This window comes from Schistocerca americana, chromosome 4 (assembly GCF_021461395.2).
Source record: "Schistocerca americana isolate TAMUIC-IGC-003095 chromosome 4, iqSchAmer2.1, whole genome shotgun sequence".
Taxonomy (NCBI): domain Eukaryota; kingdom Metazoa; phylum Arthropoda; class Insecta; order Orthoptera; family Acrididae; genus Schistocerca; species Schistocerca americana.
In genome coordinates, this window is record NC_060122.1 from 485,938,591 (window position 1) to 485,964,755 (window position 26,165).

Consider the following 26,165-nt stretch of genomic DNA (forward strand, 5'->3'; position numbering starts at 1 on the left):
GGGAGATGACAGAGTTCTTGATAAGCGATGAGAACGCTTTTCATTATCCATAGAATGATGCACCTCTGTAATGAAGTAATTATTGTAATCCGCATGCCACAGGCAGGCATATCTTCTTTAGAGCGTGTAGTAACGTCTCCCCACGTTGTATCGCGATTTCTGGCGGTGTACAACCCCTGTTCGTCCTTCAATCTTTCCATTGTTGTCTGTATTTACTTTCACAAGCCTTAAGAAAGCTACGTGCCGAACTGGAATGAATCGCTAGTGACATGGTGGCAAGTTGAATTGTTTAGGAACAGGATCATTATATATATATAGCACATAAATTAACTTCTAATGAATTAATCAACTGAGACATAATTTGTAAAAAATGCTAATAAGGAACTAGGTTATAAAAGTGGGAAAAACGGGAATCATCTAATTGCAAGGAAAGTTCGAGCAGATTATTTTCAATATAGCAGGTAAATACCAACTATGCTGACATAAATAAATCCAAAAATATTTACAAAATAATTACTAACAAAACAGAATATAATAGTGGAAGAAAACTCATACAACGAACAAACCTTTAATATGACTTGTGGTTCGTAGAATTTAAGTTAATGTCTTTCATTTCACTGATGTTCATCACTGATTTCCTTACTTCTGCTTTTCTCACTATGACAGTGCTACCCTGAGTGCATAAACTTTGTAAACTAAACGAGAGATGGCGCTAGTTAACAGTTTTAGTCTCTCATGTGGAAAATCTACACTGACTGTTAATTTATTTCAGGAGAAAAAATGTTTAAGGTGTTGCAGAAGACCTGGAATTTACTTGGAGTGAATATTGTTCCGGATCTGTCTATATTGCAGTATAAAGCGAATGTTATTGGTAAAGATTTTATTATTCGCAAATAAGTATCGCATTCACATTACAAAGCACTTGTTTGCCGATTTATACATAGCAGTTAGTTAGCAATGCGGCGCACTCTCATTACAAAACACTCTTTTGCCGAATTTATTCTTTACAATTAGTTAGCTATGCGATGTCACGTGGACCGTGAGTTTACGCAGTGTGTGGTGGCGCCAACTCCCTACCACTATCAATCAGGCACCAAAACTCCAAAAAGGACGGAGATGGGTCACCCTTCTTGGCAAGTTTCCCCCTTTTAACTGAACTCTTCCGCTCTTTCTTGATATAATGTTATGCTTATGAGCCTAGGTTTCATGACACCTGGTAGCCTCCGACCACCGTGATGGCTTCTGTCAATGTCCACCACATTTACCTGTAGGCCAAGCTTCTAACAGACAGTCACCCCCCCCCCCCCCCCACACCACCACCACCCACCGAGCAAGACGAAGTTATTCATTCTCTATATTGCCTCAGTCTGTCAACATCCACGATCATTTTATTCTCAACACCTGAGGACCTTCTCTTTCATTTTTGGTTAAATAAATGCTTACAGATATGCTACGATTTTTGCCGTGTCGTCGTTGTGTGGGTGCCTGCCTGCCTGAGACCAGACGAATCACTGATGCCACGAAGTGAAGCCTTACCCTGTGAGTTTACGATCCTGGCTGACTCCTGACTTCGTCTTGGAGGCGAGTGTACTGGTGATGAACAAAGCAGGGCGATGAATGCTGTAGGTTATAACTAGAAAGCCCTGACAGATTTTTGGTTCTGAAGCTGGCTGTAGATGATGGCCGACGGTCTAAATGTCAGTTCTCTGTTACGAAACATTGCTCGTCAATACCACGCAGAAAATACTAAAACTGAAGCCAAACAATTTACACAATAAATGAGGACCTCAAATTGTCACAAGTTCGATGCAGTGTTCGACGCCACTGTAAGAACTTGCATGGTTTTCGCATGGTTGGGTCTGACGGACAGTTGCTGGTGAGTCTGGACGGTGTTCAACAGGGTTTGAACTTAATCTACGAGCTGTAATCCAGGTGAGCCATTTCAACACTTAAAATTTTGCAAGGAATGTTTTCGACTGTAAGATTTTAACATTGCGTGACTGATAGTTCTATTTCGTGCTGAAGTTTAACAGACAGTGAAGCAGATCAGTGACAGAATTTCACATTAAGACATGGTCGTGGCCTAGATTTAGGTTCAGCTTTCACACAGGCGAACTAACTAGTAAATCTGTCAAATTTCATTGATTATTCCCGCAATCATAACCCATTCACCTAGAATACTTAATTTTTAACCTTGCCGTCGAACCTACATGCATTTAATGATTTTTTGTAAGAGCATTATGTTTATTTTTGTGTTTTTAACGAACACTTTTTTAGCATTCAACTCAACTTCCCTACAGTGTTGATTACGTTTCTTATTATTTACTTCCCTCTGAATTTTCATTACTTTATTAACTTATTTAATTATTCATTAATTGTTTCAATACATGCCAAAATTCAAGTGAGTGTTATCAGTGTTTGCCTAACGAAACGTATTGCAGACACCGGATGCCGTTATTAGGACATATGAACAGCACTGGACGCACCATTCCTGTGACTGTAGAGCCCTTATTCCTCGTCAGGGTCGTTCACTTATCTGCACCTCAATAAATTTCAGATCCTGTCCGACACCTTTGATGTAACATGTCGTAATCCGTCTCCTCAGCTTGAAGGAAGGAGAAGGGGGGGGGGGAAGGGGTTGAGGGGAGGGAGACGGCTTGCAACCCGCAGCCTGGGATTGGGCACTCATTTTGTGCAGTTGAACACAATAGTGGGATGTCAAGTGTAGTTTTGCACATATATTGAACAATATCATATATTGCACATACCGGGTGATCAAAAAGTCAGTATAAATTTGAAAACTTAATAATCCACGGAATAATGTAGATAGAGAGGTAAAAATTGACACACATGCTTGGAATGACATGGGGTTTTATTAGAACAAAAAAAACCATATTGCTAAACGGGTGAAAGATCTCTTGCGCGCGTCGTTTGGTGATGATCGTGTGCTCAGCCGCCACTTTCGTCATGCTTGGCCACCCACGTCCCCAAACCAGAGCCCGTGCGATTATTGGCTTTGGAGTTACCTGTATCGTGATCGACCGACATCTTTAGGAATGCTGAAAGACAACATCCAATGCCAATGCCTCACCACAACTCCGGACATGCTTTACAGAGCTGTTCAAAACATTATTCCTCGACTACAGCTATTGTTGAGGAATGATGGTGGACATATTGAGCATTTCCTGTAAAGAACATCATCTTTGCTTTGTCTAAAAAAAATGGTTCAAATGGCTCTAAGCACTATGCGACTTAACGTCTGAGGTCATCAGTCGCCTAGAACTTAGAACTAATTAAACCTAACTAACCTAAGGACATCACATACATCCATGCCCGAGGCAGGATTCGAACCTGCGACCGTTGCGGTCGCTCGGTTCCAGACTGTAGCGCCCAGAACCGCACGGCCACTCCGGCCGGCTGCTTTGTCTTACTTTATGCTATTCTGATCAGATGAAGCGCCATCTGTCGGACATTTTTTGAACGTTTGTATATATTTTTTGGTTCTAATCAAACCCCACGTCATTACAAGCATGTGTGTCAATTTGTACCTCTCTATCTACATTATTCCGTGATTTATTCAGTTTTCAAATTTATGCTGACTTTTTGATCACCCGGTATATTGGACAACAGTGATCCTCTAGAACTCCATCATAGTTGGTAAAAGCAGGCGAGCAAAAGTAACGCACGTTTTTCAGTGACTGCCGTGACACTTTTCACTGATTCATAGTATTATCTCTTGATTCGTCAGACACTGGAAGTCTTAGTGGACGTCTGGAGCTGATACGTTGTTGGGTGGGTGCACTGTGCAGGTGATGCAGAACCTGGGCACGCTGGTGGTGTTCTGCGTGGCGCCGTACGTGCACTTCCGCACTCTGGCCGGCATCCTGCTGGCCTTCCCCCTGCTGCTGGTGGCCACCCTCTCGTGGATGCCGGAGTCCCCCACCTACCTGCTGCTCAGGGGGCGCAACAAGGAGGCCCAGCAGTCGCTCGTCAGGCTGCGCGGCATGAACAACTTCGAGGTACAGCGCATTATGTTTGGCTTCAGTAGCAGTTAAGAATGCTTGTTTACATCCACTCTTCCGCCTTTCAACATGTATGACGTATTCATTTACTTCCGCTTTGCCTGACAGGTGCTAAGGAACGAAAGGAATTGTTGCACTGGAATAATCACAGGCAATGAGGGACTACATGAAACACAATACATACGTAATAGGGGTGGAGTAATATATTTAAAACGAAAAATGATACCGTATTTAACCACATGAGAAAGCAGAGTAACAGGCATATATAACGTTCATTTTAAATGCGAACATTTTTAGGTTAGGCTTTACCGTGACCGTTACTGACATTAAATGAAACAACAAGTTCACTGTTACCAGTCACCGTTTTATTTATTTCCACGACGCGTTTCGAAGGTTTAAACCTCCATCATCGGGTGGATTTACATTAGTAAGTATTACATTTGTGTGTGTGTTGTGTTACGATTTTGGAGTAACTTGTGGCACTGCCTAGTGGAGAAACAAGACACTATTTCAGAATATGGTTTAGAATTACCTTGACAAAAAAATTAAACTGATATCTAATGGTAAACATTAAATAAGTAAAGTAGAGTACCTTCAGTGGTCAGAGGTTCCTTTTGCTGTCGTAACACATCGCGTGTATACTGCCACATTTGTAAACAAATATGGCGTCTGGAATCAGCTGGGTGCAAGGTTCGTATAGCAGAAGAGAAGACATAATCGCAAAGTGCAAAGAATATACATCGTAACAATATTATTGCAGAATAATTGTTTAAAGCATTTGGTGGTGTTTGTTTTGAGGTGTCAAATATATGTGTGTGTACATCAGGTGGTATATAAATCCAATTCTGACAAGTTAAAACAGCTAAACATTCGTACTCGTTTATACAATCACGTGAAATGTTAAAATGGCTTAAACTTCATACTTGTTGATAACAATTAGGTGAAATGTTACAGACTTTAATTACAATGATCATATTGGCTACAACAGTAAAATCATACATACATTACACTCTTTGATTGGGATTAATAAACAGATGTGAGGTGAGGGGCTGGAGGCAGAAGGAGAGGTAGAGAGAGAGAAAGAGTGTGTGAGTGTGTGAGTGCGTGTGTGTGTGTGTGTGTGTGTGTGTGTGAAAGAGAGAGAGAGAGAAAGAGAGAGGAAAGAGTGATTATATGAGAGCAAACATTTACATGGCAAGGAGTCTTAAGATTGCGTGTTGCATATATTAGCTACCTAAAGGTTGGGGTAATACATTGGTCAGTGCTATAAAATATGCAGATAGATATACATTTGTGCCAGTAGTTGACGTACATACAGTTTCAAGCTGACAAGGAGTACAAGCTGTTGCTGTGATGAATTATCTGTGAATGAAGTCAGTCTGTTGTACTCTTCACAGCTGTCAATATATATGATAAATGTTAGTTGCGTGTGTGTGTGTGTGTGTGTGTGTGTGTGTGTGTGTGTGCGTGTGTGTGTATTTTTAAGAGTGTAGGTAGTTGCTGAAAACGGAGATGATACTATTGTAAATATTGTCATTTTTGTCATTTAAGATGGACTCTGGTTGTTTCATTTGATGTTTGTATATTTGGAGTGTTTCAAGGATGTCTAGTTTTCTGCCTTTTGGTTGGATGTGTAGGATGCAAATACTTGTGTTGTTAACATGGTGTTTTGTTTCATGCAGGTGGGTAGCTATTGCTGATGTGTGATATTTTTTGTTTTTTAGTGCTGCCATGTGTTCCTTGAACCTAATCTCAAATGATCTGCCTATCTGGCCTATGTAGAAGCAGTCACAGTCCAAACATTCAATTTTGTACACACCAGTGTGATGAAGTGGGTTTCGTGTGCCGATGTTGTGGGGTAATTTCTGTCTGGAAATAAATAAAACGGTGACTGGTAACAGTGAACTTGTTGTTTCATTTAATAACGTTCATTCTTGAGACAGATCAGACTCCCAATGTAACTGTTGATATGACGCTCTCAGTAAGGAGTATGCCCTCTCTGGATGCACGTTTTTCACCTGTTTCTCATACTGGCTACCAAACTGTTAAAGAGTCCTCCGGGACATCGTCCCACTCCCCTCTAAAGGGGTTTTTCTTTCTTGCCCTTTTCGGGGAGGCAGTGTTCCGTTCAGAATCACCTTTTCAAAGAGTTTCCCAGGCACGCTCTATACTGTTTAGGTGGAGGGAACACGTATGCCATTCCATGCTGTCAATATCTTAACTTTCCAGGGTGTCCAGCACTTCAGCGGTCCTGTGCCTGCGGCCATTGTCGTCTATAAACAGAAAATCGAAACCTACCGCACCCCTAAACAGACGGAGATGAACCAGAATAATCTCGCCGTAATGGCGCTGTGCTGTAACAGTACCTCGCACAAAGATAAGCAGCGGTGTTTGGCCATTGTGTATAATGCTTGCTCACACCGTAATGCCTAGGCCATACCGATGATTCTGTGGTCGGTAACGTGTTCCCGTTGTAGCGATGCAAAGGGCACCAAATTTGTTACAAAAGTCAATAAATTACTCAACGGACAGTATTTTTCAGTACAGGTATTTCGTTCATTCCAAGCAAGTGTGGCTTCGTGATGTCATCGTCCAGACACGACAGTAATCTGAATCCGTTTCAGCAAACTAATAATTTTTCTCAGTTGATAAAATTTTATTGGTTATGGAATAAAAGTTCTTAAAGTTTATATAGAATCGGAAATTTTTATTTAGTAATTACATGCCATAATTTATTTGTTTAATATAATGCAGTTTTGAACTTTGTATGCATCAAAAAGTGTGAATTTATGTGCGGTTTTTAGTCTGAGACTAGTTATCACTTAGTGCTAAAAGTGAGCGTGTTCAGTTCGCTGACCTATGTGGTGAATTTTTATTTTGTGATCTTGACCCGAATAGAGAGTAAATCCAGTTTCATTTAAACTTTACGCGAGATAGACACATCACATTATTACAAAAGAGTCGTTTAGCCCATTAGGGAAAACTGAAACCTGCACATTCGATTTGAAATACGTTACACGCCAGTGCGTGATCGAGCTGTCCAGTAAATCGAGTACAATAGTTGCAAAATGCGTTTGTACTTAATGCACGAAGCTGGAAATTAATTTTGAGACAAGTGCTGATTTTTACAAAAATAAATGAACCGAAAGATTATTCAGAATATCGAGGTTCAGTTTTAATTGAGACACGTATCACCTTGTTGATTACGTTGCCTAGCATCACTGTAAACCAGCTTAGTTAATTCATTAGAACGCTTTGCGACGTAGTAAGGCCCATTACACACACACAAAATATTACACGAAATTTGCTGACCGCCTGAGAGTATGAGAGTGTTTTTCTTTCCATAAATGCCAATAAACCGGCAGTTTCAAAAGTTAAATTATTGTTGTGTAACTTCATTGACTCTCCTACACCGCTACGGAACTTGTTGTATCGCGTCTCTTCACAAGAGATCTCAAGAAGCCGGGATAAACAACAAGAAGGAAAAGACTAAAGAAGAGGCACCGGTATACCGTCTCTCTTTACACTAACTAGTGGCCGGAATCACTAGCCACAGTGTAGCGGGATACATCGGAGACTATCATTCTGGACCACTTTTTCTGACCACAACCAACATTCTCCCTACACCAACGAAATCTTTTTCAGTAGTGGCGTAGTAGGAGATATACGAATTCAACAGGCTTCCAAGCATACACACCAGCCTGATATAATCACCGCGAAATGTTTCTGGCAGAGATATGTATACGAGTAGCGGTTCCAACAAGTGCAGCGATCTGCCTAGGAGTGAGATACGCTTGTCTTCACTAGGGCTACGTGTCGATCCTCTTGCGGTATGGTAGGCCGTCTGCGACTACGCTTTCGCGTATCACTTACTCCTTCAGTGGCCTTTTTAAAGTGCAATATGGTTCTTTTGAACACAGCCATTCGGTGGCCACAGTGGTGGCACTCTGATCGGCTTCGAGCTGTCCAACTACCCGTCCATGATCGTAAATAGTCAAATGATCTCCTACAGACATGTTGCCGTACCACACGGAATGTCGCACTACTTGGGTCCACAGCAACCTTCGTCTAACACCCAACTACCATGAAATGTCGAAGGCATACAGAGCGTTCGTGCACAGGCTTCGCTGCAGTTGTTTTGTCCTCCACAGTTTCTTTTACTATCATTGGTCGGGTGTTCCATAGCAATTGCCGGTTGATACGTAGCAATTGGCATTTGTTCCTACGGACCATAGACTGCACACGTCACTATCTCTGCCGTGTTGAGGTTTGAAACCAACGTCTAAGTCACGTGTCGCGGTGTAGGAAGCAGAGTTTCCATCATTACGAGCTGTGTGGAGTTGACAGTTACTGTTTTTCTCTTTTATAACTGAAATCAAGCATTGATTTTAACAATAAAACAACGTGCCTTATTTATATTACATATGTAGTAGTGCGGTTAACCTATTTCTCCGAAAATCCTAATATTAATGCGATGGTTATCGTTTTTACATGTGACCAGGTGAAACGCACCTACAGCTCCGTTTACAAGCAATAGAACTACAGTTCTTCAATGTATACCTGTTTTTGTTGCACTGTGAGGTTTTATTCCTCAGGAGTGAAAAAGAAAATGACGACTACTCAACAATACGTGCGAAATGTTTTGTTATATGTTTTTTTAAGAAATTAAATCCTCTTATATCCTTAAAGCTTATTTTTACTCAAAGTAAGCATACAACGAAACATTATATACTGTAATAAATTACAAAACTTTGACTATGGTGAAAACTCCTCACTTGGGGAAACTTGTGGCAACCATGAAACTCAGCCGAAACTGATGTAATAAACGATCAATGTCGTTCCAGGCAATAATTAAACATTGCGTCAGAGCAAATTAAACCAGAAGCATATATGGATATAAATGTTGAACACTGTATAAAAGAGATTGCCAAGAAAAAGAAAAGAAAGAAAGGAAGAAAGGAAAATACTCATAAAAATTTTAGGGCCACAATAGATCAATGCCAACATCTGGACGAAGAGGAGAAATGAAGATTTATACAGAAACATAGAAACACTCATGCAATAAGGAAGAGGAGATTAAAGTTTTACTGTCTTATTTACGGAATGAACGACAATAGGTTAACGAAGAAAACTTCTAATTTCATTTCCAAATTAAGAAATACAACGGGGTGGCAGGTAGAGACAAGAATGAATTCAAGAAAACTTAACGTCACAGAAGACACCATACAGGACACAGACCATTTCAGCCTAATGATCAATACTCCTAAATTTCCTATCCAACAACAGTAATAAATAAAGAGGCCTAGGAATGGTGTCGGACGGAGTCATGTTGCACGATAACGCTTGACCCAACACTGATTATTGGACGAAGGCCACGATTCAGCATTTTCTTTGGAAAAACTGCAACATCCTCCGTACAGCCTAGATCTTTCACGATATCCTTTTCACATCTGTGGAGACCTGAAGAAAGACATGCGCGGATGTTGGTTTCAGCAGGACGAGAAAGTGCAAGAGTGGTTTCGATTCTGGATCCGTCAGCGGCCGACCGTATTCTACGAAACAGGACAACACAAAGGATGGAGCCCCTCCACACCCACACCAACATGGTGACCAAACCAAAAGTTCTGCTGCCGCCTCCTTATAACATGTTAGTTTTTGAATCAGGAGTCACAGTGATGTTATCCATGCGTCTGGGTAAGATTACTCATTAACATGGTCCATCAGGAGATAAAAAGTGGACGAAAACGATTGAAGGGTAGCGGTTGTAAGGGCAGAGGAGAAAACAGTGCCAAGGCAAGAGCCAAGAGAAAAAAACCTCTGCGACAGTAGGACGGGTGGTAAGGGCAGTAGCGGCTTGCTATCTGCGACAGTGAATGCAAGGTGTGGTTATGTTAGTTCGAGGTATCGTGCATCGTTACCTTTGTCGTTGTTGGAGCTCGTTGCGGCACTTGCTGCGGTTGCTGCGTCCCTGCAACAGTTCAAAGTCGTTGTAGATTAGTGGGCGATCGGTGATATATCGGCTCACAGACGGTGTAGGGGGTGTGTGTGGCTGGTTTGCGTGCTGTGTACAGTACGGTTTCCCTGCGGTTGCCTGTTTTTCGGCTGGTCGAACATCTGGGGTTTCCAGTAATAACTGTGTTGCAGGGGCTCGCCAGTACTAACGTGTTAGCGTTCTATGGACCATAGATGTTTAGTTCCTAGCCAGTAATGTCTTTGGTCTGTTATGCTTCCATCTATGGTTGTGGTCGTAGTTACCCAGAGAAAGGATAAACAGGTTGCGTGAGTGTCTCGTGTTATTGTACAGTCGTGTGGAGAGTTTTTGGAATACCTGCAAGATAGTATCTAGCCGGTATTCCCGGTGAAGGTCCGCGATGCGTGTGTAGCGCGGAGCGTTGCTTATGATTTTGAGTACTTTGTTCTGTATGAGCTGCAGACGGCGCAGGCGAGTTGGCGCAGCGTATCCCCAGACAGGGTCTGCGTACGTCATCAGGGGTCTAATAAGTGTCATGTACATGGACCTAGACACCCTCCTGTTCAGTGTGCTACGCCTGTTAAGCATAGGGTAGAGTTGTTTGAGCCTCGCGTTAGCTTTGTTGGTCACGTGTTGAATGTGGTCCCCCCAGAGTCGTTTCCTGTCCAGCCAGACACCGAGGTATTTGACCTTCTCGCGGAAACGTATTGGACGTGTGTGTAGTGTTATTGGGTTGCAGTGCTGATGTTTGCGCAGTTGCTTCGGTCTTCTAGTGAACAGAACGGCCTCGCAGTTGTCGACGTTTACTCTAATACGCCATTTCAGCAGCCAAGGCTCCGCCGTTCTGAGTGCAGTCTGTAGTCGTGAGTTAATGTTAGACGGCTTCCAATCTTGCGCAAGGATGGCGGTGTCATCCGCGTAGATTGCTACCGTCGTGTTGTGTGTAGCTGGGAGGTCGTTAATGTAGAGGTTAAACAGTAAGGGCCCTAGGATACTTCCTTGGGGTACTCCTGCCCGTATACCATGTCGTGTCGATTGTTTGCCCTGCACGTCGGTGTTGAAACTCCTGTCCGTGAGATATGAGTGTATGAGACGTACGAGCCCGTCGGGGAACCCTGCGTCGCTAAGTTTGCGTATTAGGCCATTGTGCCATAGACGATCGAAAGCCTTTTCGATGTCCAGGAACACCGCCCCAGTTGCTTTGTTTGTGTTGTATCCGTGTATTATGTATTCAACGACGCGGAGGAGTTGTTGTGTTGTTGAGTGGTGATTCCTGAAACCGAATTGCTCCGGTCTCATGGTGTCGTTTGTGATACAGTGCCTGGTGAGTCGTTTTAACATTCCCTTCTCAACGATCTTGCTGAGCGCGCTCAGCAGACTGATGGGTCGGTAATTTTGTGGGAGGGAGTGGTCTTTCCCCGGCTTCCTGAACATTAGGACCTTGGCCGTCTTCCAAAAGGCGGGGAAGTGTTGGTGCTTGAGTTTGGCATTCGTGATGTGTGTTAGGTAGTCTACAGCTTTGTCTGTGAGCTCCTGGAGAACACGGTTTTGAATGCCATCGTGACCAGGGGCCTTCCTAGCGGTGGTATGCATGATGGCCCATTTGACTTCAGCTGTACTAGCTTGTCGGATGATGTTGCGCGCTGGATGGGCCAAGATGCGTGTGACCTCCTGGTCCGCAGCAAGTCTGAACGCCGTGTCTGAGGGATCCAGGTTCGGTGTGAATGACGCTGCGAGTGTGAGGGCCATCAGTTCCGCTTTTTCTTCCGCATAATATGCTGGTCCGTCGGGCCCTTGTAACGTGGGGGTGTACAGTTTCTCCCTGGTGAAGTGTCGGGCTAGCTGCCACACGCGTGGTGTCCAACCCTTCGAGTTTTTGGTCCCACTGTTGTGTCTTAAATGTTTGTATTTTTTCCCGGATTATACCCTGGAGCCTGTTAATGTGCTGTTTGAAGTGCTGGCGGCTGGTACGCTGCCAATGTCTCCCGAGGCGGTTCCTCATTGAGATCAGGCTCAGTATCTTCTGGGGCAGGGCAGCATTGTGATGTTGTGGCGTGGGGATTGGTATGGTGTCGACTATTGCGTCCTGGACGGCGCCGGTGAGGGTTTCAACTGCTTCGTCAATTTGGGCTGTCTCGTTAATCGCGTGGGTGGGTGGGATGCGACTGTCAAGCGTTTCCTTGAACTGGGTCCAATTCGCGCGCCTGTAGTCTAACATCCTGCGTTGTTCCATGTGCTGCAGTGTTTCTTCAATGTACAGTATAACGGGTTGGTGATTTGAGGGCAGATCGTTTTCAACGGCAACGTTGAGTGTCGTTGTTATGCCCTTGATGAGGGCCATGTCTAACACGTCTGGCCTGTGTCCCCTCCGGTAGGGAATGTGCGTCGGTTCGGTCGGCGCTAGTGTGATGTAGTTTCGTCCTAGTGCGTGTTCGTATAGTTTCTTGCCGTTGGAGTTTCGTATTCGTGAGTTCCAGTCCGGGTGTTTTGCGTTAAGATCTCCAGCGGCTATCACGCGCGGTGATATGTTGAGTATTGTGCTGATGTCGCGTGTTTTAATGTTTTTAGGGCTGTTGTATACTGACACCAGTGTAGTGTAGGCTCCGTTGAACATGACACTGACGGCGGTTGCCTCTAGTTTTTCAAGTTCAGGGAGCACTATGTTTGTGTGTAATATGTCTTTGTGTATGATGATGGCTGTTCCGCCGTGACCGAAGCCGTCCGGTCGGTCGGTACGATAGACGCAGTAGCCGGTGAAGTTTAGTTGGTTGCGTGGTTTCAGCTTAGTTTCGCTCAGTAGTGTGATAAGGATACCCTTACGCTCCATGAGCGCGGCAACTTCCGCCCTTTTGTTGTTGATCCCGTCTGCATTCCAGAACAGGATCTGTGTCAGTGTCTGGTTGTTTGCGATGGGGGCCGGGTGTGGCGTGTTATCCATGTATGGGTGTAAACAGTGTGGTGAGCGCTGTTTGTATGGCGACCCAGTACTGCCCAGGTTGAGCAGTCAAGAGCCGTGCGACGTGTGTGGTGACGGCCGCCGCGAACTTGTTAAAGATCTGAGCGGTCGTGTGATGGGGGAATATTGTTTCCAATAAACCCTGTTGTGTTGGTGTTGTGTGTGTCGGCCTGCGGCTCGGTTGTGGTGTTGGCGGCCGCTGGTGGGGGTGTTGGCGTTTTGTGTGGGCTGGCGCTTGTGTTGTTGTTATGTGGAACATTTTGAGGTGCCTGTGTGTCAAATGTGGTGAGGGGTTGAGTAGTGTGTGTGTGCTGGTATCACTGGCTTGCTGACTGTGTGTCTGTGTTTTGTTGTTCAAAAAATGGTTCAAATGGCTCTGAGCACTATGGGACTTAACAGCTGTGGTCATCAGTCCCCTAGAACTTAGAACTACTTAAACCTAACTAACCTAAGGACATCACACACATCCATGCCTGAGGCAGGATTCGAACCTGCGACCGTAGCAGTCGCGCCGTTCCGGACTGCGCGCCTAGAACCGCGACACCACCGCGGCCGACTGTTTTGTTGTTGTTGGGTACTTTGTTGTGGTGCACGTGTGTTCCCACTCCTGTTTCCGCGTGGTCGCCTACGCCTTATCTGAGTTTTTGGTTCTGGGGTTCCTTGTGTGAGTGTGCCTTCCTGTGTGTCGTGTGTAGGTTCGCAGGCAGTGGCTTCAGGGGGTGGGGTTGTGTTGTTTTTGGGGGCTGGTGTTGGTACCGGTGTGGTTGTAGTGTTGCGTGTTGGCTGAGACGACTATGTTGTTGTCGCAGCGGTTGTGTTAGGTGCGTGTGCTGGGCGCAGAGGTTCCGCGGCCTGCTCCGCTCCTCCAGGGCGTGTAGCCATGGCGAACGACGCTCCGTTCCTGACAGGGTTTGGTGCGGGCCTTGGACGTGTTATGACGTTGGGTGGCTTCGACTTTTGATTTTTGCGCCTCTGCGCCTCTTTGTACACGTCCCAGCCCCTGTAGTTGGCCGCATGGGCTTGGCCACAGTTGGCGCAACGGCGTATGTTTTCGTGGATTAGTGTACATGCGTTGGATGCGTGTTTGCCAGCGCATCCGCGGCAACGGTGTGCCTGGCCGCAGCGGAGGGCCGAATGACCGAACCGCTGGCAGTTGTTACATTGTTGTGGGACCTGTGGCGGTTCGTATATCTCTACCCTTACGTCCATCCGCAGAACGCTTTTTATCTGCAGAAGGCCGCGGGAGGCGGCCGTGTCGGCCATCTCGACCAGGTAGTGTGGTAGACGGTGGTGGGAGCGGAAGCCCGTCATCCTGGAAGCACTTTTGCAGTCGAATCCTAGGAAGTTGAGCGCCGCTTGCATTGTGGTGTTTGGGGTACTGGGGTCCACTCCCTTTACCACTTACTGCTGTGTCCGTTCTTCAGCAGTCCTGTACGTATAATGTTCGATCCCCTTTTCTTTGAGGAATATAAGGAGATCTTTATATTCATTGTTAGTTGATACGTACAGTGAGGCCCTAACCCCAGAGTACTTCGTGTGTAGCGTGCAAGGTGTGTGCCTTTCCGCGAATGTTGTGTTGAGGACACTGAGGTCCCCGTAGTTTTGTATTACGACTGGGGGAAAACCAGTCTTCTGTTGTGCGGGAGTAGCTGCGGTTGGCGCTTTTGTGGTGTTGCTGACCGCAGGTCGGGTCGTGTTTGTTGTTGTGTTGGTGTTCCTAACCGGAAGTGCTGGTTTTGGTGTAGGCAGCAGCGCCTTTCGGCTACCTTGCGAGTATGGTTGCTCGCTTGTTTGCGTGGTGTTTCTCGGTTTGCGTCGTGGGCCCTCCACCTGCCAGGGCCCAGTGTAGTGTTGTTCTGTGTCTGCATCTGCAGCTGCTGGTTCCGCCGTTTGGAGTCAGCTGCCGCAGTGGGACGGTAGTGCATGAGTCACCAGTTGCAGGTGAATGTAGCGTGATGTCGAGGGTACTTGTCCGCGTGGGGGACTCACTTGGGCCACAGAGGTCGGTTATCAATCGACGCTGGCTCAGCAGTTCCTGCGCTTGCGCAGCGATCTGCCGATCCTTGTCGGCCAACACCTCCTCAACGGCGGCAAGCGGGACGTTGACGTCGACGGGAACAGCCGACTCACGCGCCTCTTTAACTGCAGCCTTGCTGCGGGTTAGGGCGGGGGAAACACCGGTGGAATCTGCCATCTTGGTGCTTTCAGGAGCTTTATTAGGTGTGAGGGGGCACGACAATTATGCTTTTTCTGAAAAGAAAAGCTGCCAAATAGGTCCTACAGAAGAGCGGGAATGCCCTACGGTCTAGCGTGCGCCGTTGGTGCAGTGGCGGGGCACCTAAAGGAGGTGCGGAGGAAGAGAAGTGACCTACAGTACGCGGGGTGGTCCGACGTGAACGGGCCCCTGGCACTGATCAACCCTAGCACAGAACGAGATAGTCTCGCCAAGGGAGTTTGTAACCGAAGTTACGGGTTACTGCGAGTCAGTGACTCTTCCGACAATTGAGCTTCTCCGCGAGCTACGCGGCTTTTCGACGAAACGAAACAGGAATTGCTCGTCTCGTTTGCCAGGGCGATATATGTCTTAAAGTGTAAGGTGACTACTGTTGACGGAAACATCCCATGGTCCCGTTGTAGCGAGTGTTCTGTTTTCGTCTGAATGCCACTCATACGATTGGTTCAAATGGCTCTGAGCACTATGGGACTCAACATCTTAGATCATAAGTCCCCTAGAACTTAGAACTACTTAAACCTAACTAACCTAAGGACATCACACACACCCATGCCCGAGGCAGGATTCGAACCTGCGACCGTAGCAGTCCCGCGGTTCCGGACTGCAGCGCCAGAACCGCTAGACCACCGCGGCCGGCCCACTGATACGTTAAGTAACTTGAGTTACATTAACTGATCTGTCTGTGAACACTGGTCCAGTCCTGAATCCAACGAACAAGACCAACAAAATTAGGAGAAGGTCCAGTTGGGATCTTCTGGGTGACAACTGTAGCTAAATCTTATGCTGCATTGTGGCACAGTGTTGATACTGTTGACTAAGTGCGGAGTGGAGCGGTGCACCTGCTTCTATCTGCGTATAGCAGAGGGTGTCCACTTAAGATCTACTTTCATGAAGTTAGTCAGTCAGTCCGAGTCTCCGTACCTTGTCAGTCCGAGTCTCCGTACCTTGTCAGGAACAGCAGCACAGCATCAGTGAATTCTGAGTTGCATCTAAGCGCGCTGGGGGCTAACCATCTAGACAAATGGTTTTGATACCAAGTACAGTACAGTAGTGTAGTGTAGTGTAGTGTAGTCCAGAATAATGCAGTAAACTAGTAGCGTGTGCCTCCTGATGTCCGGATGGACAGATATCTGTACGTCAGACGGCCAAATGGTTATATGTAGACCTTTCCTAAATTTTTTAATTATTTGTTTCTTTTATGTTGTAATTCTACGTAGTTTTTTCTTCCTCTTTCAAATAGCATAATGCTAAGTTGTTACTGAAATATTTGTAATTATGCTAAAATATTATGTGCTATATTCACATCAACTATATGCAGCATTCAGTCTGTTCTTTTATATAGATAATAGACTAAAGGAAAATAGCAAATAAAATTAAAAAATTTTAAAAAAGTGTATGATACAGTCCGTGTCGTCTAGACATTATGCCATATGTTGAGCCTTTATGGAGCTTGCCTTGCCCTGTGAAGTATTCTATTCTCGGTTATGGCTATCTTGCATCTTCTGGTAGACACAGCAAGATTATTTTTCTCCATCTCTAAACGCAAACTCCGCCTCCATAACTGATTGGTCAGCTTAGATAGGTGTCATGTGGAGGACTCTGGTTCGACACCCGGTACTCCCAAGGAGTTTCCCTTAGTTAGGTGACTGGTATAGGGTGCACTCAGCCTCATGATGGCAACTGAGTTGCTTGTTGACCGAGCAGTAGCGGCTGCACGGTCTGCAAAGACCGTAAAACGCTCGAGAGAGCTGTGTCCTGGTCCCACGCCCCTGCATGACGCTCAAAGGCGGTGATACAGAAGCCGGTAGACATCCCTTACGTGTCCACGGCTAGGCGAGGAGCTTGTTGTAAACACAACCTTTATAGTCAGTTGCACCCAACAGATACACACACAACCCTCACGCCCCGTGAGGAAAGACATCATTCTGAACGGGGGAGAAAACATTTTCCGATTAGGTGGCTGAACCTACCCCTCAGTGCCTCCTCGGAAGCACTGACACATGACAGTTAATTCCTTTGTGCAGGATGTGGAGGAGGAGTTCGCGGCGATGCGCCGCGCGGTGGAGGAGCGCAACAGCGACCCGCTGGCGCGCGGCGGATACGCGGCGACGATGCGCGAGCTGGTGTGCGACCCGGTGAACCGGCGCACGCTGCTGCTCGCGTCGGCGCTGCAGGCGCTGCTGCTGTGGTGCGGCTTCCTCGTCATGATGACGTACGCCACCTTCTTCTTCAAGCTGTCCGGCAGCTCGCTCGACCCCGACCTATCGTCCATCTCGCTCGCCGTCATCCAGCTCATCATGAGCGTTGTCGCTTCCGTCGCCGTCGAGCGCTTCCGCACGCGCAAGATACCGCTCATGGTGTGCTTCTCGGGAGCCTGCCTGGCGCTCATCTCAGAAGGCTTCTACTTCTACATGAAGGACGGTCTCCACGCCGACGTGTCTTCCATTGGCTGGCTTCCACTCACGGCTCATATCGCTTTCTTGGTAAGCGTGCTGGACTGAGTTTCAGCTTTAATGTTATGTTGTCATTAGCGACTGGCTTACCACAGTCACAGTGATCAATTTCACCTAGGTAGCATTTAACCAGTAGTCCATTCCATAAGGAACTCGTTTCACTAATCCTTACATGTACTACTCCAACAAAATGGTTACAGACGTTATATATGTATGTGAAGTCTGTCCTTTCGGACAACTAAGGTGAAGACGGACAATAATCTCTTCAGTGGACATGCACACCTGGCTCGAACTCTAACGAGAATCGGCAAAATCCCGCGAGTAAAGAGAGTATTGGGCAGGGGCACTACATTAGTAGTGATGATGATGGTCATGAAACACTACTGGCCATTAAAATTGCTACACCACGAAGATGACGTGCTATAGACGCGAAATTTAACCGGCAGGAAGAAGATGCTGTGATATGGAAATGATTAGCTTTTCAGAGCATTCACACAAGGTTGGCGCCGGTGGCGACACCTACAACGTGCTGGCATGAGGAAAGTTTCCTACCGCTTTCTCATACACAAACAGCAGTTGACCGGCGTTGCCTGGTGAAACGTTGTTGAGATGCCTCGTGTAAGTAGGACAAATGCGTACCAATGCGTTTCCGACTTTGATAAAGGTCGGATTGTAGCCTATCGCGATTGCGGTTTATCGTATCGTGACATTGCTGCTAGCGTTGGTCGATGGTGGTGGTGGTGGTTGGTGTTTAGCGTCCGTCGACAACGAGGTCATTAGAGACAGAGCGCAAGCTCGGGTTAGGGAAGGATGGGGAAGGAAATCGGCCGTGCCCTTTCAAAGGAACCATCCCGGCATTTGCCTGAAACGATTTAGGGAAATCACGGAAAACCTAAATCAGGATGGCTGGAGACGGGATTGAACCGTCGTCCACCCGAATGCGAGTCCAGTGTGCTAACCACTGCGCCACCTCGCTCGGTGCGTTGGTCGAGATCCAATGACTGTTAGCCGAATATGAAATCGGTGGGTTCAGGAGGGTAATACGGAACGCCGTGCTGGATCCCAACGGCTTCGTATCACTAGCAGGCGAGGTGACAGGCATCTTATGCGCAAGGCTGCAACGGGTCGATCCCTGAGTCAACAGATGGGGACGTTTGCAAGACGACAACCATCTGCACGAACAGTTCGACGTTTGCAGCAGCATGGACTATCAGCTCGGAGACCATGGCTGCGGTTAACCTTGACTCTGTATCACAGTCAGGAGCGCCTGCGATGGTGTGCTCAACGACGAATGAGGGTGCACGAATGGCAAAACGTCATTTTTTCGGATGAATCCAGGTACTGTTTACAGCATCATGATGGTCGCATCCGTGTTTGGCGAAATCGCGGTGAACGCACATTGTAAGCGTGTATTTTTCATCGCCATACTGGCGTATCACCCGGCGTGATGGTATGGGGTGCCCTTGGTTACACGTCTCGGTCGCCTCTTGTTCGCATTGACGGCACTTTGAACAGTGGACGTTACATTTCAGATGTGTTACCACCCGTGGCTCTACCCTTCATTCGATCCCTGTGAAACCCTACATTTCAGCAGGATAATGCACGACCGCATGTTGCAGGTCCTGTACGGGCCTTTCTGGATACAGAAAATGTTCGACTGCTGCCCTGGCCAGCACATTCTTCAGATCTCTCACCAACTGAAAATGTCTGGTCAATGGCGGCAGAGCAACTCGCTCTGCACAATACGCCAGTCACAGCTCTTCATGAACTGTGGTATCGTGTTCAAACTGCATGGGCAGCTGCATCTGTACACGCCATCCAAGCTCTGTTTGACTCAATGCCCAGGCGTATCAAGGCCGTTATTACGGCCAGAGGTGGTTGTTCTGGGTACTGATTTCTCAGGATCTGTTTACCCAAATTGCGTGAAAATGTAATCACATGTCAGTTCTAGTGTAATATACTTGTCCAATGAATACCCGTTTATCATCTGCATTTCTTCTTGGTGTAGCAATTTTAATGGCCAGTAGTGTATTTGGTTTGTGGGGCGATCAACTCCGTGGTTATGAGAGCCTGTACAAATTCGCAATCTTTTCACAGTCCGGTCACGCCACTTTCACCGAGTGATGATGGAATGACGAGGACAGCACAAACACCCAGTCCCAGGGCGGAGAAAACCGTCGAACCCGAGGCCCCGTGATCCAGAGGCTTATTTTTTTGTGGTCATCAGTATCCTGACTGTTTTGATGCGGCCTGCCACGAATTCCTCTCCTGTGACAACCCCTTCATCTCAGAGTAGCACTTGCAACCTACGTCCTCAATTATTTGCTGCATTTATTTCAATCTCGGTCTTCCTCTACAGTCTTTGCCCTCTACAGTTCCCTATAGTATCAGGGAAGTCATTCCCTTGTGTCTTAACAGATGTCCTTACATACTGGATACTGTCCCTTCTCCTTGTCAGTGTTTCCCATGTATTCCTCTCCGATTCTGCGCAGAATCTCCTCATTACGCACCATATCAGTCCACCTAATTTTCAACATTCGCCTGTAGCACCACATCTCAAATGCTCTTCTGGCCCGGTTTTCTCACAGTCCATGTTTCACTACCATGCAATGCTGTACTCCAGACGTACATCCTCAGAAATTTCTTCCTCAAATTAAGGCCGGTATCTGATATTAGTAGACTTCTCTTGGCTAGAAATGCCTTTTTTGCCATAGCGAGTCTGCTTTTGATGTCCTCCTTGCTCCGTCCGTCATTGGTTATTTTACTGCCTAGGTAGCAGAATTCCTTAACTTAATTGACTTCGTGACCATCAATCCTGATGTTAAGTTTCTGGCTGTTCTCATTTCTACTACTTCTCATTACCTTCGTCTTTCTCCGATTTACTCTCAAACCATACTGTGTACTCATTAGACTGTTCATTCCGTTCAGCAGATCATTTAATTCCTTTTCACTTTCACTCAGGATAGCAATGTCATCAGCGAATCATATCATTGATATCCTTTCACCTTGTATTCTAATTCAACTCCTGAACCTTTCTTTTATTTCCATCATTGCTTCTGTCATGTGCGAAATGAACGTTCGGGGTGAAAGACTACATCCCGGTCTTGCACCCATTTTAATCCGAACGGTTTATTCTTGGCCGTCCACTCTTATTATCCTCTCTTGGCTCTTGTAAATATTTTGTATTGCCAATCACTCCCTATAGCTTACGCCTATTTTTCTCAGAATTTCGAACATCTTGCATCATTTTGCATTGTCGAACGCTTTTTCCAGGTCATCAAATCTTATGATCTTGTCTTTTCTTTATCCTTTCTTTCGTTATCAACCGCAATATCAGAATTGCCTCTCTGGCGCCCATAGCTTTCCTAAAGCCAAACTGATCATCTAACACATCAATTTTCTTTTCGATTCTTCTGTATATTATTGTTGTAAGCAACTTGGATGCATTAGCTGTTAAGTTGATTGTGCAATAATTCTCACATTTGTCGGCTCTTGCAATCCTTCGAATTGTATCGATGATCTTTTTCCGAAAGTCGGATGGTGTATCGCCAGACTTATACATTCCGCACACCAACGTGAATAGTCGTTTTCTTGCCAATTCCCCCAACTATTTTAGAAATTCTGAGGGAATTTTATTTATCCCTTCTGCCTTATTTGAACGTAAGTCCGATTCTAATACTGGATCCCCTATCTCTTCTAAATCGGCTCCTGCTTCTTCTTCTGTAACTTCATTTAAGTCTTGGCCTCATAGAAGTTCTCAATGTATTCTTTCCACCTATCCGCCCTCTCCTCTGCATTTAACAGTGGAATTCCCGTTGCACTCTTAATGTTACCACTCTTGCTTTCATAATTTCACTGAAGGTTATTTTGACTTTGTTATAAGCAGTCAGTGCTTCTTTTTCGATTTCTTCACGTTTTTCATGCAGCCATTTCGTCTTAGCTTCCCTGCACTTCCTATTTATTCCATTCCTCAGTGGCTTGTATTTCTGTATTCCTGAATTTCCCTTAACGTTTTCGTACTTCCTTCTTTCATCGATCAACTGAAGTATTTCTTCTGTTGTCTGTAGTTTCTTCGCAGTTGGCTTCTTTGTACCTAAGTTTTTCTTTAGCCTTAGAGATCAAGAGTATCTCGACATTCCGTAGTACTTCTGTATCCCACTTGTTTGCGAATTGTTTCGTCCTGACTAATCTCTTGAACTTCAGTCTACTCTTCATCACTACTACATTGTGATCTGAGTCTATATCTGCCCTTGGGTACGCCTTACAATCCAGCATCTGATTACGGAATCTCTGTCTGATCAAAACGTAATCTAACTGAAATCTTCCCGTATCACCCGGCCTTTCCCAGCTAGTAGTTCGTAAATACACTGTCTTGGTTAACGATATATGCTGTGACGCTTTTTCTTTCCTACGAAACATGGATCCAAAAAATGGAAATCTCCTAATTTAATCCACTTTTTGGTGAAACAAATGGTATGTTGGAGAGAATTTAGATGTTCTAAAACCCAGGTAACTGCGAGTAGGACATTCGGTCTGATAGTTCCGTACAAATTTATTTATGTACATACAGTTCATCTCTAAGTTTTGATGAATTTCTTTGTATCATAAAATGTGACATAAATATCGGAATGTTTTGATATCATTGACTTAGAAGATTAAACTTTTTTACAGAAATTTCAGCTCTATACCGCTAACAGTTTCTGAGAAAAAGGGATCTCAAAAGACGGACATAGAGAACAACATAGTGATCCTATAAGGGTTCCATTTGTTTTACCGACTAAAGTACGGAACCCTACAAACGAAGGCCGCATTGCGACCCTCTGTGACCATATGACAGATGTACCGTCTACACATCTCCAAAAAGATTTCGGTTGTTCAGTTGTTCAAAGAGAATTATCCTCGAAGTTTTCTACAAAAAGGTTAGCTGCTACTTGTACTTTGACGATACAATACAGTTCCCAATTTTTGCAATAAACGTTCAAGATTTTTTTGGTGGCATATTGAGGCAGTTTAATGCTAGTTAAAGCCCTTACGCAGATCTATTATCGATTGCTATATAATGTGATCTTACTCAAAACATGAAGTGGGATGGAATACAGGATATCTGGGCGTCCTCTAATACACTACCTAACAAAAAGGTTCAGCACCCAAAAGAGAAAGGGAAACAAAATTAAACTCCACGGGATGAGAGAGTATTTGATACTTTTTCAGTGATTAGATAAACGAGTCAATTTTACAAAGAACGTAGTCGTATTAGCTCGTTCATCCCCTCTGGCCTGGACGCATGCACTAACTCGGTTGGGAAGGAGGTAGTAAAGCCGTTGCATCCTCTCCTGAGGCCAGCTAACCCGTAACTGTTGTAACTGGCCACTGATATCCTGGCTAGTACAATGAGGACGTTCAAGCTGGTCTTACATGTTTCATCGAAGACAGATCTGGAGATCTCGCAGACTATAGGAGTCCCTCTACAACACACAGTTCATAGAGGCTCGTGCCATGTTTGGCGAAAATTTTCCTATTGAAATGGGGCACCACGATACAGTCGCATGAGAGGTAGCACTGAGGACATAGAGTGTCCATGAAGTGCAGTTGTGCCGTCGTAACTACGTACCTGGACACCCCCGAAAACGTAAGTTTTTCATAGGTGCGTTGTGCTACCACCTACTGTCAGGTACTCCAATCAGCGACCTCAGAAGTCATAAGAGGTCGTGAGAGAGCAGAGTGAGGCACTCCGGACTTCGAACGTGGTCAGGTGATTGGGTGACACCTGTGTCATACGTCTGTACGCGAGATTTCGACACTCCTAAACATCCCTAGGTCTAGTGTTTCCGATGTGATAGTGAAGTGGAAACGTGAAGGGACACGTACAGCACAAACCGCATAAGCCGACGGCGTCTGTTGACTGACAGAGACCGCCGACAGTTGAAGAGGGTCATAATGTGTAATAGGCAGACATCTATCCAGACCATGACACAGGAATTCCAAACCGCATCAGGATCCATTGCATGTACTATGAAAGCTAGGCAGGAGGTGAGAATACTTGGATTTCATGGTCGAGCGGCTGCTCATAAGCCACACATCATGCTGGTAAATGCCAAACGACACCTCGCTCGGTGTAAGGAGCTAAACATTGAACAGTGGAAAAACGTTGTGTGGAGTGACGAATCACGGTACACAATGTGGCGATCCGATGGCAGGGGGTGGGTATGGCGAATGCCCGGTGAACGTAATCTGCCAGCATGTATAGTGCCAACAGTAAAATTCGGATGCGCTGTTGTTGTGCTGTGGTCGTGTTTTTCATGGAGGAGGCTTGAACCCCTTGTTGGTTTGCGTGGCACTACCACAGCACAGGACTACATTGAGGTTTTAAGCACCGTCTTGCTTCTCACTGTTGAAGAGCAATTCGGGGACGGCGATTCAATCTTTCGATACGATTGAGTACCTGTTCAAAATGCACGGCATGTGGCAGAGTGGTTACACGACAATAACGTACCTGTAATGAACTGACCTGCACAGAGTCCTGACCTGAATACCATAGAACAACTTTGGGATGTTTTGGAATGCGGACTTCGTGCCAGGCCTCACCCACTGACATAGATACCGCTCCTCTGTGCAGCACTCCGTGAAGAATGGGCTGCCATTCCCCAAGAAACATTCCAGCACCTGATCGAACGTATGCCTGCGAGAGTGGAAGCTGTCATCAAGGGTAAGGGCGGGCCAAAACCATTTTGAATTCCAGCGTTGCCGATGGAGGTCGCCACGAACTTGTAACATATTTTCAGCCAGGTATCCGGACACTTTTTATCACATAGTGTAGTAATCTCAATTACTACCAAACATGACCTGATGTGGTATCCAATGGCTCCCCATAGCATTACATCTCGAGTAAGACCATTGTGCCTGTTTGTAGCACGGCAAGAAATGGTCTGCTCACCTTATTGTAGCCATTCTCGCCGATGATAGTCATCTCATCTGGAGTGGTGCAGTACCACGAATCATCGCTGGACACAATGCAATGTCATACATCAGCAGTCCACGCTTCCTAGTCACAACACAACTCAAATGCAGCCGTTTGTGATGTGGTGTTAACTACAGCTTATGTATGGGATGGTAATTTCCTTGTCCAGCTGCTACTAGTCTCCGATCAATTATGCGGGATGACGCAGGACGTTGCAGGGAATCCATTACTTGCTCCCGGATGGCAGACGCAGATGTGAAGGGGTTAAGATGTGCTTGGCACATAATATGGTGAATCTTCCTTGTATCAGTCAGACTTGGTCGACCAGAACCTTGAAAAAAGTGTGTGCTTTCCCTCACGTTCCTACGCAGTCCAACATTGGGCCTCTGTCACCTCTGAACAAACAAAAATCTGGGTATTGTACTATTCGATAAGTCGTCCAAAAGTATTCCCACAATGAGGCTCCTTTCAAACTCTGTCTAGTGCTGATAACGCTGTCTCATGCGAGTACGTAGCATCTCTGTGTCTTTCACAGCGATCAATCAACATTTGACGCCGTTCACTCCGCTTATATACCCTACCAGGCCTGGTAACAACACATCTACATCTACGTGATTACTCTGCTATTCACAGTAAAGTGCCTGGCAGAGGGTTCAATGAACCACCTTCAAGCTGTCTCTCTACCTCCACTCTCGAACGGCGGGAAAAACTAGCACTTAAATTTTTCTGTGCGAGCCCTGATTTCTCTTATTTTATCGTGATGACCATTTCTCCCTATGTAGGTGGGTGCCAGTAGAGTGTTTTCGCAATCGGAGGAGAAAACTGGTGACTGAAATTTCATGAGAAGATCCCGTCGCAACGAAAAACGCCTTTGTTTTAATGATTGCCACTCCAATTCACGTATCATGTCTGTGACATTATCTCCCCTATTTTGCGATAATACAAAACGAGCTGCCCTTCTTTGTACTTTTTCGATGTCATCCGTCAGTCACACCTGTTTCGGATCCCACACCGCACAGCAATACTCCAGAATAGGGCGGAAAAGCGTAGTGTAAGCAATCTCTTTGCTAGACCTGTTGCACCTTCTAAGTGTTCTGCCAATGAATCGCAGTCTTTGGTCTGCTCTACCCACAATATTATCTATGTGATCGTTCCAATTTAGGTTATTTGTAATTGTAATCCCTAAGTATTTAGTGGAATTTACAGCCCTCAGATTTGTGTGACTTATCGCGTAATCGAAATTTAGCTGATTTCTTTTAGTACTCGTGTGAACAACTTCATACTTTTCTTTATTCAGGGTCAATTGACACTTTTTACACCATACAGATATCTTATCTAAATCATTTTGCAAGTCGTTTTGATCATCTGATGACTTTACAAAACGGTAAATGACAGCATCGTCTGCAAACAATCTAAGACGGCTACTCAGATTGTCTATGTCGTTAATATAGATCAGGAACAATAGACGGTCTATAACACTTCCTTGGGGAACGCCGGATGTTTTACTCGATGACTTTCCGTCTATTACTACGAACTGTGAAGTTTCTGACAGTAAATCACGAATCCAGTCGC

The 26,165-nt window shown here is 45.6% G+C and overlaps 1 protein-coding gene across 1 annotated transcript in view; it reads left to right on the forward strand.

The window, feature by feature from the left end:
• LOC124612773 (facilitated trehalose transporter Tret1-like) overlaps nt 1–26,165 on the forward strand; it is an 85,807-nt gene that overhangs the window by 49,086 nt on the left and 10,556 nt on the right. The window contains exons 3-4 of the mRNA XM_047141167.1: nt 3,810–4,019; nt 17,207–17,665. Coding sequence (XP_046997123.1) covers nt 3,810–4,019; nt 17,207–17,665 — 669 coding nt within the window. The remainder of the gene's footprint in view (nt 1–3,809; nt 4,020–17,206; nt 17,666–26,165) is intronic.